General features: G+C 40.6%; 1 protein-coding gene across 3 annotated transcripts in view; it reads left to right on the top strand.

Annotated features, from left to right (window-relative positions):
- brinp1 (bone morphogenetic protein/retinoic acid inducible neural-specific 1) overlaps positions 1-16,946 on the top strand; it is a 498,298-nt gene that overhangs the window by 453,856 nt on the left and 27,496 nt on the right. For all 3 annotated transcript variants that reach the window (XM_061927310.1, XM_061927308.2, XM_061927309.2), the window contains exons 6-7: positions 10,213-10,449; positions 15,143-15,365. In XM_061927310.1, coding sequence (XP_061783294.1) covers positions 10,213-10,449; positions 15,143-15,365 — 460 coding nt within the window. The remainder of the gene's footprint in view (positions 1-10,212; positions 10,450-15,142; positions 15,366-16,946) is intronic.

Here is a 16,946-nt window from a genome sequence, read left to right as displayed (position 1 = left end):
CTGACAATTTGTTTTACCGTAAAATCTACAGAGTAATTTTCTACAGTGTTTTTGGATTAAAATGTCCAAAAAATACGAAAAAAAAAACCACAAGTTAATACTTTAAAACTTGTTGGGGTCTCACGTGACAATATATACTTTATTATTGTTTAGTTTTTTTGTATTTCCTGTCCAGCGCTTTTATTTTTGTTTTCACTTCCTGTTAGCTTTCACCACCTTTTCCTTCCTCGCCTGTCCCTGGTTAGCAATCAGGATGCTTATCATCGTGTTTGTGAATGACTGAGCATTTCAGGGAAAGCTGCTTTTATACCCAATCATAGCACCCACCTGTTCTCAATTAGCCTGTTCCAAATATTTTTTTGATGAGCATTCCTCAAGTTTCTCAGTCTTTTTTGCCACTTATGCCAGCTTTTTTGTAACATGCTGCAGGCATCAAATTCCAAATGAGCTAATATTTACAAAAAATAAAGTTTTTCAGTTCGAATGTTACGTATGTTGTCTTTGCAGTCTATTCAATTGAATATAGGTTGAAAAGGATTAGCAAATCATTGTATTCTGTTTTTTATTTACGATTTACACACCAATGTGCCAACTTCACTGGTTTTGGGGTTTGTTCATAATGGTGTACTTCCTCTTGTGTGGTTAGGATCAAGTGCTTATGAACGGAAGGGTGTTTTGATTTTGCACGGGTTAACTTGTGTAACATTGTCAATTGTCGTCAAAGTTGGACTATTTAAAAACGCGTTTTATTGTTAATTACATTTTGTATTAAAATGCGGCCAAACTTGAAATACATCTTTTTTTTTAAATTATTATTAATTTAGCATATCAGTAATAACGTCTGCTGTATTTTACCTTAATTTTATGGATGAAGTAGTCACATAATAAGTGCAAAGGCATAGTTGGGGTTGATGTTTTTTACTATTTCAGGAATAATAATGCTTCAACCCTGCATACGTAATGTGGTGTGCAACGTTTTATGCTAAATGTTGGCATGCATTGAGATCTTAATTAACTTTTTAATTTCCTGGGTTTTGGCATTAGCATATTTTGTGCGCGAAAATAAGAAGCTTTAATTGAAGTACTGCTACACAGAGACACAGTTTGACTCTTTTAACAGCAGGCTCAAAGTTAGTCATGTGTACAATACCTAATAATATGCCTGCTTTCCTTTCCATTTCAGCTACATTATGTTGATTTTGCATAAATCGATTAATTTTTTTTTTTCACCTTTGGGTAGAAAATAATACGTGAGTGGAAGGTCGGGTGGAGAAAAAAAAAAAAAATCATTCATCTTTCAATAAGATGTTATGTTCTGGTTCCTGCTTGCATATTTTCTGCTGAGGCACCGTTTGTGCTCAAGTAAACCTGATTAAAAAAAATATTGCTTTCCCAAGGTTCCGTATGAAAAGGGACAGAGAAAAAAAAAAGGTTTTACTTCTTTTTTCCAGTCCACTGGCTTGTACAGCTGAGGATTTATTTTGCAGGCCTGGACTGAAAAAAAAAAAAAAAAAAGGTTTTACTGCGGCCCAACCTTCAATTCTGTGAGATCTCCTGAGAGATATCAATTGGTCCGGGGTCTAAAAACGATGCGTTTAGAGACAGTGGGAAGCTGCAAAATGCACTCATGCTTCTCGTTGCTTTAGTTTACTGTTTGTACCAAACTGCAATGGCACTCTGAAGCATGAACCTCCCAAAGTAGAGGTGGGAATCGCTGTATTGCCAACTCACAAGACGGGGGCGGCAGGCAGAGGTGGGTAGTAACGCGCTACATTTACTCCGTTACATCTACTTGAGTAACTTTTGGGATGAATTGTACTTCTAAGAGTCGTTTTAATACAACATACTTTTACTTTTACTTGAGTATATTTATAGAGAAGAAACACTACTTTTACTACGCTCCATTTATCTACATTCAGCTCGCTACTCGTTACTGATTTTTATCGATCTGTTATTGCACGCTTTGTTTGTTTTGGTTTGTCGGACAAACCTTCAATGTAGGATCTATCACATGCCTGCATTTCACCAATCAAATACAGTCACTGCTGACGTTTGACTCCGTTTAACCAATCAAACAGAGCCAGGCGGTCGCATGATTAACTACACGTAAAGTTTCAGCGGCAAATAACAACAAGCTTAAGCTTACATGAACTCAACGTCAAATTTGAGGAAGCACATCGCGGTAAGTAACGTTAGTAGATATTAGATATTTTGGCTGTCACCGTAGGCTGATGTTAACTTCCCTGCTATGAATCACTGTCAAATGTACATCGTGTGGGGACATTTATTAACGCACTGCAGCCTCAGAGACACACACACACACACACACACACACACACACACGCACACGCACACACACACACACACACACACACACACACACACACACACACACACACATGCACACACACACACACCGTCGCACTCACACACACATGCATACAAACACCCACCAGAAGTGCATAGTGCGTTCCAAAGTGCAGCCCACACTTATCAGTTTATGGTTTGCGTAAAGGCTAACTTGTTATTTTCCTTTGTAATCTCTGCCTATTGAGCCTATTGTGCTGTTAAGTTTTTGTGGCTCAATTTGCCTTATTTTTTTTATGTTAATGTATTATTATTTAATATATATTATTGTTTTAGTTGCTTAAGAGATATTCCTGGCTCTGAATTTGCTCATTGCTATTTTTATGTTTTTGTGCATTATTTGTTGCTGTCATCATTAAACGAACAGGTTACTCATCAGTTACTCAGTTTTTTCACAACATACTTTTTACTTTTACTCAAGTAAATATTTGGGTGACTACTCCTTACTTTTACTTGAGTAATACATCTCTAAAGAAGCAGTACTCTTACTTGAGTACAATTTCTGACTACTCTACCCACCTCTGGCGGCAGGGTAAGGTGATACAAGAAAACCCCTTGAATGCACTGCAGTATATCAATATTAGGGTTGTACGGTATACCGGTGTTAGTATTGTACCGCGATACTAATGATTCATATTCGGTACTATACCGCCTCTAAAAAAGTACCAGTCCTCAACCGCCCCCGTCGTGTCATTTCTGGTTTACGAGCAGAGGAGCATGTTCGGCAGCGCACAATCACGGAGTAATGACAAGCAGACACAGTGTGTAGACAGGCTTAAAAACTAACGATAAAAGTGCTTTAAGACATGGCTAGCTCGCTACTTCTAAATCACTAATCCTCGCCTCCATGGCGACAAATAAAGTAAGTTTCTTACAAGTATCATCCCTGCAGGACAAGGAATAGCTAAACATGCTTCGCTAAACACCGTAGCTCACCGTCGTCACAATGTAAACAAATGCCATGGGTGGATCTACACCTAACATCCACTGTAATGATACCAAGTACAGGAGCGTATCTAGTCGATACTACTATGATTACGTCGATATTTTTTGACATCACAACATTTTCTTTCATTTAAAAAAAATGTATATTGTGTTTATAAACTCGGGAAATATATCCCTGGACACATGAGGACTTTGAATATGACCAATGTATGATCCTGTAACTACTTGGTATCGAGTTATATACCCAAATTTGTGGTATCATCCAAAACTATTGTAAAGTATCAAACAACAGAAGAATAAGTGATTATTACATTTTAACAGAAGTGTAGATAAAACATTTGTTTAGGAGTGCTGAATCAATATGTGTTCCTTGTGTATTGTTACTGCTCTCTTAGCGATAACAATACAATATGTCCCAATATCAATATTTTCTGCGTACGTTGTGATCACGTTCATTATTTTCTGCCAGTGTATCATTACAGCACAGGATATATGCCAATTTTGAATTAATGCTATTGTATTGTTAGCATATCAAAGACGATAACGGTATGATGCATTCAAATATCAACGTTTTATTCTAGTGTATGGATAATATACTATAAGCGGTTACGATTAGACACAGAATATTGACGTATCAGCATATCACTATCTGGCATATCATTATGTTATGCCAGTGTTTCGATGCCGTACTGTCAGAGGTAATGATGTATAAGAATATTGATTGGATGTTAGTGTATCGATACTGTACATCATGCGATAACGATGTGATACATTCCGATAATGTTATATTCTTGTGTAGGGATAAGCAATAACGATAAGAAACAGCATATCACCATATCAGTATGGTTTGCAATATTATACATCACAAAAAAACTGATACAGTACTGTAAGTGATAATGAGATATGACAATATTGATTTGATACTCGAGTATTGATACTGTGCTGTAGGGGATAATGATGTGAAACATTAAAATACCGTATTTTCCTGAACATAAGGCGCACCGGATCATAAGGCGCACTGCCGATGAATGGTCTATTTCCGATCTTGTTACATATATTAAGCGCACCGGATTATAGGGCGCATTAAAGGAGTCATATTATAATTATTTTTTTCTAAATGTAAAACACTTCCTTGTGGTCTACATAACATGTAATGGTGGTTCTTTGGTCAAAATGTTGCATGGATTATGTTTTACAGATCATCTTCAAGTCGCTTTCTGACAGTCGCTTCAGGATGCTCCGTCTCTTTTACGTGGCTCACCTTCGGCAGCGTCTTCTCCCTGTCATCTTTGTTGTAGCGGTGTAGCGTGCAAGGACGGGAGTGGAAGAAGTGTCAAAAGATGGAGCTAACTGTTTTAATGACATTCAGACTTTACTTAAATCAATAACGGAGCAGCGTCTCCTCATCCGCCAGAAATATGTCCCGTGAAAAACCGTCCGACCGGAACTCTAATAACTACTGTTCCTCGGGTGAATAATGTAAACTCACTACACCGGTATGTTTTAGCGCTTTCATGGCGAGTTTACTGACAGATATAAGTAAGAACTTTACACTACTTTATATTAGAAATGGCAACAACGGAGGATGAATGTCCCATAACAAGAAGATAAAGAAAAAGAAGTGATTAGAATTCAAGTGAATTATATTTATATAGCGTTTTTCTCTCGTGACTCAAAGAGCTTTACATAGTGAAAGAAGAACCTTATCAAATACGGAGTCGGCACAGACTACAAAGGCGGAAGTGCGCAATTTTTCAGGACTTACGCAGATCCCAATTACAGATCAGCAGGTACCAGAAGGTAAGAAAAGTTGCTTTTGGATAATATTGCGAAACAAAACGCCAGAAAATATGTCTTACCTTATACACACACCATAATAATACTCGTATGTTGAGCGCCGTGCGTAATGTTCTTTATTTTCAATGGAACATATAAAATCTTGTTGTTGTTTACTTGAGTCATATTGCAGTTACACCTATCTCTTGTGTGTGACTACCATTGTATTGCAGTCTACACATATCTCTTATGTTTGACTGCCATCTACTGGTTACACTTGTCATTACACCATGTACCAAATAAAATAGCTTTGAGGTCGGTAAGCAAAACCAGAATTATTCCGTACATTAGGCGCACCGTGTTATAAGAAAAAAACATATTTTTAAGTGTGCCTTATAGTCCGGAAAATACGGTAATACAATATCCATGATGTATTCTTGTGTGTCTGACTATTATTATGTACGTAAGCCGTATCGATAAGATACAGTGTATTGCCATAACTGTGTTTGATGATGAGGCATTAATAGTACACCATAAGAGATAGTAATATGATACTGCACATCTCAATATCAGTATATAGTGCTAGTGTATTGATACAGTAGTACAGTAGTGTAAGTGATAGACTTAGACTTCCTTTTTATTGTCATTCAAATTTGAACTTTACAGCACAGATAAGGACAACATTTTGTTACATAAGCTCATGGTAGTACAGGAAAAAAAAGCAATAAGGTGTATAAATAAATAAATAAATATATATAAATAATATATTTAATATATATATATAAAATAAGTAAATATATATAAATATATATAAATAAATAAATCGATTACTGTACAGATAATGATAGTGTACAGATCATCTACCATAGGCAATAATAATACGGTACTTACAATATTTATGTAGGATTCTAGTCTATGGCTACTATAATACAAGCCATATCACACTAACGGCATGTAATGCTCATGCATCAATACAGTACTGTAAGCGATAACGATACCAATTATTTCAATGCTAATATTTTGACCCACCCTTGCTCCGTAGTACTTATGGTACTCACTGCCTGTGTTCTGTACTTCCTGTAAATGCATATACAATCGTTCCCATATCCTGCTGTATGCACACACAAGTCGAAAGGGATCGTAAAAAAAAAAAAAAGTATTGTATTAATCCACAAATGACTTGGCAAACCTAACCTTACACTACAGTGCAGTAGCGGTGGTAACTACTGCAGTCTGTACATTTTGGAGGAAACAAGTACACAGTGCACCGTAAAAAACACACAAATGGGAACTCTGTGGTTAGTTAATTGTGTGATCCAGACAGACTAGAATTTGCTCAGAAGGGACGACTGTGTGCTCAATAATCCGACACGGCACACGATGGGAGGCATCAATCAGCGCTGAAGGCTGACATGCTGAGAGCCAGACTGCACAAAAGTGACAGCTCGTGTTGAACACTGGCGAGCTTTCAAGCACATCCTTTACACAAATAAAGAAGTGTCTGTAATGCAAGAGACTTATGGAGGACTTGTTTTTATTCCCCCTTGCAGGTCGGTTACTGATGTACTTGCTTCCATTTTTGGACAAATATATCATGTTTCATTACCATCATTAGCATTTTTAGAAAAAATCACCATTCAATAAGTACATGCTGCCACAAGTTCTGAGTAATACTGAGTAAATATATAATGTATGCATCTATCTAATATATACAAAATACAGTATTTTTTTTTTCTCATTTTCTGATGTAAAAAATCTGGAAAACTCTGGGAAAGTGACCTTTTAGAGTTGTTTTGTTTGTTTCTTTTTAATATGTGGAAAACTACGGAGCCCCTAAAGGGACATGGGGAATTTTTATTTTATTTTATTTTTTAGATATGTATCTCGTGCGCAAGAGAAACTATCTCGTGCGCACGCAAAACTTTATCGTGTGCACGAGAAACTATCTCGTATCAACATATTACTTAAAGTCTATTTTTGGCAGCAGCAAAGTGGTTGTTTTGGTAGATATGTGTTCTAAAAAGGGTATTTCAACAAATAAACAGTCAGGCAATATTACATTTAATGACAATTTTACATAAATGAATACATCCATAACACGTTGTACAAACCCCGTTTCCATATAAGTTGGGAAATTGTGTTAGATGTAAATATAAACGGAATACAATGATTTGCAAATTCTTTTCAACCCATATTCAGTTGAATGCACTACAAAGACAAGATATTTGATGTTCAAACTCATAAACTTTATTTTTTTTTTTTGCAAATAATAGTTAACTTAGAATTTCATGGCTGCAACACGTGCCAAAGTAGTTGAGAAAGGGCATGTTCACCACTGTGTTACATGGCCTTTCCTTTTAACAACACTCAGTAAACGTTTGGGAACTGAGGAGACACATTTTTTAAGCTTCTCAGGTGGAATTCTTTCCCATTCTTGCTTGATGTACAGCTTAAGTTGTTCAACAGTCCGGGGTCTCCGTTGTGGTATTTTAAGCTTCATAATGCGCCACACATTTTCAATGGGAGACAGGTCTGGACTACAGGCAGGTCAGTCTAGTACCCACACTCTTTTACTATGAAGCCACGTTGATGTACCACGTGGCTTGGCATTGTCTTGCTGAAATAAGCAGGGGCGTCCATGGTAACATTGCTTGGATGGCAACATATGTTGCTCCAAAACCTGTATTTACCTTTTTAGCATTAATGGCGCCTTCACAGATGTGTAAATTACCCATGTCTTGGGCACTAATACACCCCCATACCATCACAGATGCTGGCTTTTCAACTTTGCGCCTATAACAATCCGGATGGTTCTTTTCCTCTTTGGTCCGTAGGACACGACGTCCACGGTTTCCAAAAACAATTTAAAATATGGACTTGTCAGACCACAGAACACTTTTCCTCTTTGTATCAGTCCATCTTAGATGAGCTCAGGCCCAGCGAAGACAACGGCGTTTCTGGGTGTTGTTGATAAACGGTTTTCGCCTTGCATAGGAGAGTTTTAACTTGCACTTACAGATGTAGCGACCAACTGTAGTTACTGACAGTGGGTTTCTGAAGTGTTCCTGAGCCCATGTGGTGATATCCTTAACACACTGATGTCGCTTGTTGATGCAGTGCAGCCTTGTGTCTTCTCATTCCTATACTTTTCAAATTTTATTTTAGTCAGTCAGTATTTTCGGTATACACTAATATTGTTTTTGGTATACTGTAAAACTTACAAAGTTGCTTGCACTGATAAATGAAGAATCCTTTTGTGCAGGAACGCTATGGACGGTATTACTTTCGGTTCAAGGCAGAAGTACATTTTCAACATGCAACACCTGTAGTGAACAAACTCGTCCAAAAGATGGTGCTATAGCCCATACAATAACACACCATTTCAGTGTCTTTTGCTTCTGTCAAATGATAACTATTGAACACAAAATGGTTTGGCCGTTAGTGAAGAAAAATTAAAAATCAACTGCACTGTTTTATAGGCAGCAGGATTCAAAGGGTAGAAAAAAAGTTACGTTTTATAGTCTGGAATTTCCCGTAACTTAGCATCAAACGAGCATTGGTTCCTTACTGTACTGAGTCGCATACAACAAAGATTTTGAAATATTGCACCGTTTGATTTTAAGTTAAGTGGTACACTGTAGTACCGACAGACTTCGGTTGGTACCTATAAACATGCTCAGTGGCTTTGTGGTTAGAGTGTCCGCCCTGAGATCGGTATTTCGTGCGTTCAAACCCCAGCCGAGTCATACCAAAGACTATAAAAATGGGACCCATTACCTCCCTGCTTGGCACTCAGCATCAAGGGTTGGAATTTGGGGTTAAATCACCAAATGATTCCCGGGCGCGGCCACCACTGCTGCTCACTACTCTCCTGTGGGGATGGGTCAAATCATTGGCACTTTAACATTAACTTTTTCAATAAGAGTACCGAATTTGTGCTCACAATATTATAATGTCATGTTGTTTTGTCGACAATGACCACGATAAAGTGGTTAGATATTTTCGGTATGCTAATATTGTTTTTGGTATATTGTAAAACTTACAAAGTTGCTTGGACTGATACATGAAAAAATTCCATCTAATATACCAAAAATATTGTCTGACTAAAATAAAATGTTTAAAGTACACCTTTTAAGTGTTTCTGTCGGCTTTATACGAAAAATATTTATGGAATACAAAACATTATGGCCACTAGCAAAGAAAAAATCCATAAATTAGCCACACCATTTCATAATCCGCAGGGTTCAAAGTAGAGATATCCGATAATGTCTTTTTTGCCGATATCCGATATTCCGATATTGTCCAACTCTTAATTACCGATTCTGATATCAACCGATACCGATATATACAGTCGTGGAATTAACACATTATTATGCCTAATTTTGTTGTGATGCCCCGCTGGATGCATTAAACAATTAAACAAGGTTTTCCAAAATAAATCAACTCAAGTTATGGAAAAAAATGCCAACATGGCACTGCCATATTTATTATTGAAGTCACAAAGTGCATTATTTTTTTTTAACATGCCTCAAAACAGCAGCTTGGAATTTGGGACATGCTCTCCCTGAGAGAGCATGAGGAGGTTGAGGTGGGCAGGGTTTGGAGAGGGGGGGGTAAGGGATAGCGGGGGGTGTATATTGTAGCGTCCTGGAAGAGTTATTGCTGCAAGGGGTTCTGGGTATTTGTTCTGTTGTGTTTATATTGTGTTACGGTGCAGATGTTCTCCCGAAATGTGTTTGTCATTCTTGTTTGGTGTGGGTTCACAGTGTGGCGCATATTTGTAACAGTGTTAAAGTTGTTTGTGCGGCCACCCTCAGTGTGACCTGTATGGCTGTTGACCAAGTATGATTTGCATATTAGATATTATGTGATTGGGCTGGCACGCAAACACAGTGCCTTTAAGGTTTATGGGCGCTCTGTACTTGTCCGTGTAGTCGTACATTTTACTTTTTGAAACCGATACCGATAATTTCCGATATTACATTTTAAAGCATTTATCGGCGATAATACCGGACTGCCGATATTATCGGACATCTCTAGTTCAAAGCGGTTTATAGTTCGGAAAGTATGGTCATTTTTGTTTATTTTTGATAATAATTTTAACTTTTTTTCTCTGTCTTTCAGGTCTTCAGGTGATTTTCCCAGAGTACCTGCAGGAGAAGTTTGTCCAGTCGGCTCTGAGTTACATTATGTGCAACGGAGAAGGAGAGTATCTGTGCCGGAACAACCAGTGCATCTGTCAGTGCGCCGACGAGTATCCTCAATGCAACTGTCCCATCACCGACATCCAGATCATGGAGAACACTCTGCTGGGGATGTCTGAGTCCTGGGCTGCCTCCTATAAAGACTTTGAGAACTCTGGTGAGCTTGTAATTGAGCATGATATTTAGACAGGAATCCTTATTAGGGAAGAGATCCATTTTTTTATGCCCGCATGAAAGACACGGCTGTAGGGAGGAGTGGCACACTAACAGTCTTTTTGGGGGTTTCTTCATCGTGAGCCGACACCCGTCTCCTGGGGGAAAAGGTTGAGGGTGGCGTCTGACATCTCTGAACGCTGGGTGGAGGAGTAGGAGAGGGACCGCGGTGTCTTTGAGGGAAAAGCGCCAAGCGGATCTGACAAGCCTCCAAGGAGAATAAAGGAGAAAACTCCAAGAAATGTCTGAGCTAAGACTAGGGGGGGAAAAAGCTAATGCTGTTAAGCGGTCTTGAAGGCTGGAAGAGAGACACTTCATGAAGACATGTTGCAAATTGGCCTTTGAAGGTCATGTTAGTTTCATGCTCATTGAAACATTTCAACGACGGAACGCGAGTTGGTCATGTGAGGGAACTCTGCAGATGTCTCCAGCTTGAGACGTTACATTGTTCGCTCTATTATTTATACCACTGCCTTTAAATTTAGCTCACCAAAGTTAAAACTTCTTGTCCTCCCACTGAAGTGCCGGCGACGTCCCCTAGCTGCTTGTCGCTCGGCTGCAGAGGAAATTCAGAAAGACAACTTGAACAAATAGGCTTGTAATCCCATCGCAGCAGCTCCATCTACTGGCTCTCATGGGTCACTGCCGCGTTTGGCCGAATGCTAGCGGACTGAAACCTCGAAGTTCCCCGATTCCCACTGTTATCCTGATCTGTGGTAGAAGGAATTTCAGCAATGTTTCATCAATCAATCAATCAAAGTTTATTTATATAGCCCCGTAATCGCAAGTGTCTCAAAGGGCTGCACAAGCTAGATCCCACATCAGAGCATCCTATCTTCCGATTGTATTGTACCATATGTCCCGGCAGCTCCATCTACTGGCTCTCATGGGTCACTGCCCCGTTTGGCCGAATGCTAGTGGACTGAAACCTCGAAGTTCCCCGATTCCCACTGTTATCCTGATCTGTGGTAGAAGGAATGTCAGCAATGTTTCATCAATCAATCAATCAAAGTTTATTTATATAGCCCGTAATCACAAGTGTCTCGAAGGGCTGCACAAGCGGCATGGCGTAGTGGGTAGAGCAACCGTGCCAGAAACCCGAGGGTTGCAGGTTCGCTCCCCGCCTCTTACCATCCAAAAATCGCTGCCGTTGTGTCCTTGGGCGGGACACTTCACCCTTTGTCCCCGGTGCCACTCACACCGGTGAATTGAATGATGAATGACAGGTGGTGGTCGGAGGGGCCGTTGGCGCAAATTGCAGCCACGCTTCCGTCAGTCTACCCCAGGGCAGCTGTGGCTATGAAAGTAGCTTACCACCACCAGGTGTGAACGAATGATTGGTTCTACATGTAAAGCGACTTTGGGTACTTAGAAAAGCGCTATATAAATCCCAGTTATTATTATTAGATCCCACATCAGAGCATCCTATCTTCCGATTGTATCGTACCATATGTCCCGGCAAGAAATCTGCGTTCAAAGAACTCTGGCTTATTAGTGATTCCTGGAGCCCAAAAAAAGTCTGCGGGCTTTAGAGCGTTTTCTATTCGGGCTCCAGTACTATGGAATGCCCTCCCGGTAACAGTTAGAGATGCTACCTCAGTAGAAGCATTTAAGTCCCATCTTAAAACTCATTTGTATACTCTAGCCTTTAAATAGACCCCCTTTTTTAGACCAGTTGATCTGCCGTTTCTTTCTTCTCCTCTGCCCCCCTCTCCCTTGTGGAGGGGGGCGGCACAGGTCCGGTGGCCATAGATGAAGTGCTGGCTGTCCAGAGTCGGGACCCAGGGTGGACCGCTCTCCTGTGCATCGGTTGGGGACATCTCTGCGCTGCTGACCCGTCTCCGCTCGGGATTGTCTCCTGCTGGCCCCAATACGGACTGGACTCTCACTATTAAGTCAGATCCACTATAGACTGGACTTTCACAATATTATGCTAGAGCCACTCGACATCCATTGCATCCGGTCTCCCCTAGAAGGGGGGGGGGGGGGTCACCAACATCTGCGGTCCTCCGGTCCTCTCCAAATTTCTCATAGTCATTCACATCAACGTCCCACTGGGTTGTGAGTTTTCCCTTGCCCTTATGTGGGCTCTGAACTGAGGATGTCGTTATGGCTTGTGCAACCCTTTGAGACACTTGTGATTTAGTGCTATATAAATAAACATTGATTGATTGATTGAGAGCAAGAAAAAACTCATCCCAATTGGACACAATGAGAAACCTTGGAGGGGACCACAGATGTGGGGACCCTCCACTGGGCGACCGGTGCAATAGACGTCGAGAGGATCTAGTTAATAGTGTGAGAGTCCAGTCCATAGTGGGGCCAGCAGGGGATCATCTTGAGTGGAGACAAGTCAGTAGCGCAGAGACGTCCCCAACTGATGCACAGATGAGTGGTCCACCCCGGGTCCCGACTTTGAACAGCTAGCGCTTCCATTACGGTAGCCGTAATGGGCCGACAATCCATCAAGCGGTCCATCAAAGTCATACTAAAACATGTCGACATATTTTTGAACGCTGTGTGTAATGTTCTTTACTTTCAATGGAATGTTGTTTACTGGCGTCATATTGCAGTCTACACGTATCTATTATGTGTGACTACAATCTACTGGTCACACTTATCATTACACCAAGTACCAAATAAAATTGCTTCGAGGTCGGTAAGCACAACCAGAATTATTCCGTACATTAGGCGCACCGGGTTATAAGGCGCACTGTCCATTTTTCAGAAAATGAAAGGATTTTAAGTGTGCCTTATAGTCCGAAAAATATGGTATGTACAAACCCTGTTTCCATATGAGTTGGGAAATTGTGTTAGATGTAAATACAAACGGAATACAATGATTTGCAAATCCTCTTAAACCCACATTCATTTGACAAAGACAAGATATTTGATGTTCAAACTCATAAACTTTATTTTATTTTTTTGCAAATAATAATTAACTTAGAATTTCATGGCTGCAACATGTGCCAAAGTAGTTGGGAAAGGGCATGTTCACCACTGTGTTACATGGCCTTTCCTTTTAACAACACTCAGTAAACGTTTGGGAACTGAGGAGACACATTTTTTAAGCTTCTCAGGTGGAATTATTTCCCATTCTTGCTTGATGTACAGCTTAAGTTGTTCAACAGTCCGGGGGTCTCCGTTGTGGTATTTTAGGCTTCATAATGCACCACACATTTTCAATGGGAGACAGGTCTGGACTACAGGCAGGCCAATCGAGTACCCGTACTCTTTTACTATGAAGCCAGTTGATGAAACACGTGGCTTGGCATTGTCTTGCTGAAATAAGCAGGGGCGTCCATGGTAACGTTGCTTGGATGGCAACATATGTTGCTCCAAAACCTGTATGTACCTTTCAGCATTAATGGCGCCTTCACAGATGTGTAAGTCACCCATGTCTTGGGCACTAATACACCCCCATACCATCACAGATGCTGGCTTTTCAACGTTGTGCCTATAACAATCCGGATGATTATTTTCCTCTTTGGTCCGGAGGACACGACGTCCACAGTTTCCAAAAACAATTTGAAATGTGGACTCGTCAGACCACAGAACACTTTTCCACTTTGTATCAGTCCATCTTAGATGATCTCAGGCCCAGCGAAGCCGACGGCGTTTCTGGGTGTTGTTGATAAACGGTTTTCGCCTTGCATAAGAGAGTTTTAACTTGCACTTACAGACTGTAGTTACTAACAGTGGGTTTCTGAAGTGTTCCTGAGCCCATGTGGTGATATCCTTTACACACTGATGTCGCTTGTTGATGCAGTACAGCCTGAGGGATCGAAGGTCACGGGCTTAGCTGCTTACGTGCAGTGATTTCTCCAGATTCTCTGAACCCTTTGATGATATTACGGACCGTAGATGGTGAAATCCCTGAATTCCTTGCAATAGCTGGTTTAGAAAGGTTTTTCTTAAACTGTTCAACAATTTGCTCACGCATTTGTTGACAAAGTGGTGACCCTCGCCCCATCTTTTTTGTGAATGACTGAGCATTTCATGGAATCTACTTTTATACCCAATCATGGCACCCACCTGTTCCCAATTTGCCTGCTCACCTGTGGGATGTTCCAAATAAGTGTTTGATGAGCATTCCTCAACTTTATCAGTGTTTATTGCCACCTTTCCCAACTTATTTGTCACGTGTTAATGATTATTTGCAACAAAAAAAAATGTTTATCAGTTTGAGCATCAAATATGTTGTCTTTGTAGCATATTCAACTGAATATGGGTTGAAAAGGATTAGCAAATCATTGTATTCCGTTTATATTTACATCTAACACAATTTCCCAACTCATATGGAAACGGGGTTTGTATAATCAACCTTGTATCAATGTCCTGTGCCTGCTGGGATCTGCCCACAGATGTTATCTGTTGGTTGTTTGAGCAAACTGCAGCTGGTGCTGGATAGTCCCACTCCTTAATGCTTCAGGAATGTGGCAAAAATACAGTGGTACCTATTGTACCTTGTGTTTGTTTACGATCACAGGTTCAGAGAAATGTGCAGAAGTTCACTCTCGAATAGGATGAGTGTTGTTATCGTCACACTGAAGACTCAATTGGACTAAACCGACAAACGGAGTAATAATTGAATACCCTGATCACTAACTACGGTTTCATCCATCTGTGCCGTCTAGATGAGTTCAAGTCCTTCCTAAAGAGGCTGCCCTCCACTCACTTCCTGCCCATCAGCAGCGTTCACCTGCTCTGGGGCAGCGACTGGGACCTGCAGGCGCGCTACAGGCTCCTCCAAAGCTCCCTGGAGGTGCAGCGGCTCAAGATCCAGCGCACTGCCCGCAAGCTGTTTGGCCTCAGCATCCGCTGTCACCACAATCCCAACCACCAGATGCCAAGGGAGAGGTGGGTAGAAACTACAATCTTACAGAATGCGGCAAATGTCTCATGCTGCATGAGACGTGACAAGCACTGACGTATTTTCAGAGGAATACTACGTCGGCGATGCTCGCGTGCACACTTAAGGACGACATGCATTATAGATATCACTCACTGTACGGCCGTGTTGCTTATGTCCGTCACGTCAAGAATTGCACACGGTCTGAAATAAAAGCGCCTCTCTGGGAGTTTTGCCGAAAGGTCGTTGCACACCTGTCATCACCTCACGCAGCCGCAGCTTGAGAGCCTTTACCGTTGGAGCGCCATCGCCTGACAAGACAGCAACTTTTTCCCACATTTGCGAGTAATAAGCTCAACTCGTGTGCTGTGATGGGTACGTCACCATAAATGGTGGTTCAATATTTAGTTAGGCGCTCTAAAAAAGGAGCATTGACACACTGTTCCCATAGAGCAGAGGTGTCAAAGTCAGTGTAGCAGTGACGTGCGGTGAGGTTGATGGCTGGTGAGGCACTGACTTCATCACAGTCAGATTTACAAACATATGAACCCTAAAGAGTATCTTATTCACCATTTGATTGGCAGCAGTTAACGGGTTATGTTTAAAAGCTCATACCAGCATTCTTCCCTGCTTGGCACTCAGCATCAAGGGTTGGAATTGGGGGTTAAATCACCAAAAATGATTCCCAGGCGCGGCGCCGCTGCTGCCCACTGCTCCCCTCACCTCCCAGGTGGTGAACAAGGGGATGGGTCAAATGCAGAGGACACATTTCATTACACCTAGTGTGTGTGTGACAATCATTGGTACTTTAACTTAACTTTAACTTTACACATACAAACTGTAGCACACAAAAAAGCACATTTAATTAAAAAAAACATTATTATGGTCTTACTTTTACTTAGAAATTAAGTCCATGCGCCGCAACTAAAGCCCTCACTTAAACTTTCCACGTGCAAGATTGAATCTATTTAAAAAAGTGTAACCGAGGGTTTATAAATGTCGCCTATACTGTATGAAACTACAAAATAACAAACACGGATGCTCCAGTTTACACGAGGACCACTTTATTTACCTTCTTTCAAAAACCTCCGCAACGTGACATCACTTCCGCTCTTAGCGCCTTCAAAATAAGAGCTCAAGGCATATACTGTATAACAGCGCATAACAGGAACTTAACATCACAAAGAGGAAAGCCCATGAAAATAGGTTACAAAAGTTATTTAATAAGAAGCCAAAAAGTGCAAAAACAATAATGTTCGTGTTGGAGGAGTTGTGAATTAGGTACACCTGCAGTCTGCAGGTGTATATAATGTTGTGTCCCTGCAGTCATTCACAACTCCTCCAACACCAACATTATTGTTTTTGCACTTTTTGGCTTCTTATGAAATATTTTTTTTAAATAGATTCAATCTTGCATGTGGAAAGTTTAAGTGTGGGCTTTAGTTGATACAACAATTCTACGGCGGGGGTGCAGGAGGCGAGCCTCACACAGTGCGTCTTTTGCAGCCGTTTTATGATCGCTCAGCACAAGAAATACTTCACACACATACAGTTGTTGACAAAATACACTGTACATTATATACCTCAGC

Source organism: Nerophis lumbriciformis, linkage group LG32 (genome assembly GCF_033978685.3).
Source record: "Nerophis lumbriciformis linkage group LG32, RoL_Nlum_v2.1, whole genome shotgun sequence".
NCBI classification, from domain to species: Eukaryota; Metazoa; Chordata; class Actinopteri; order Syngnathiformes; family Syngnathidae; genus Nerophis; species Nerophis lumbriciformis.
The sequence above is the reverse complement of the archived record's forward strand: the minus strand, read 5'-3'. Positions and strand labels throughout refer to the sequence as shown.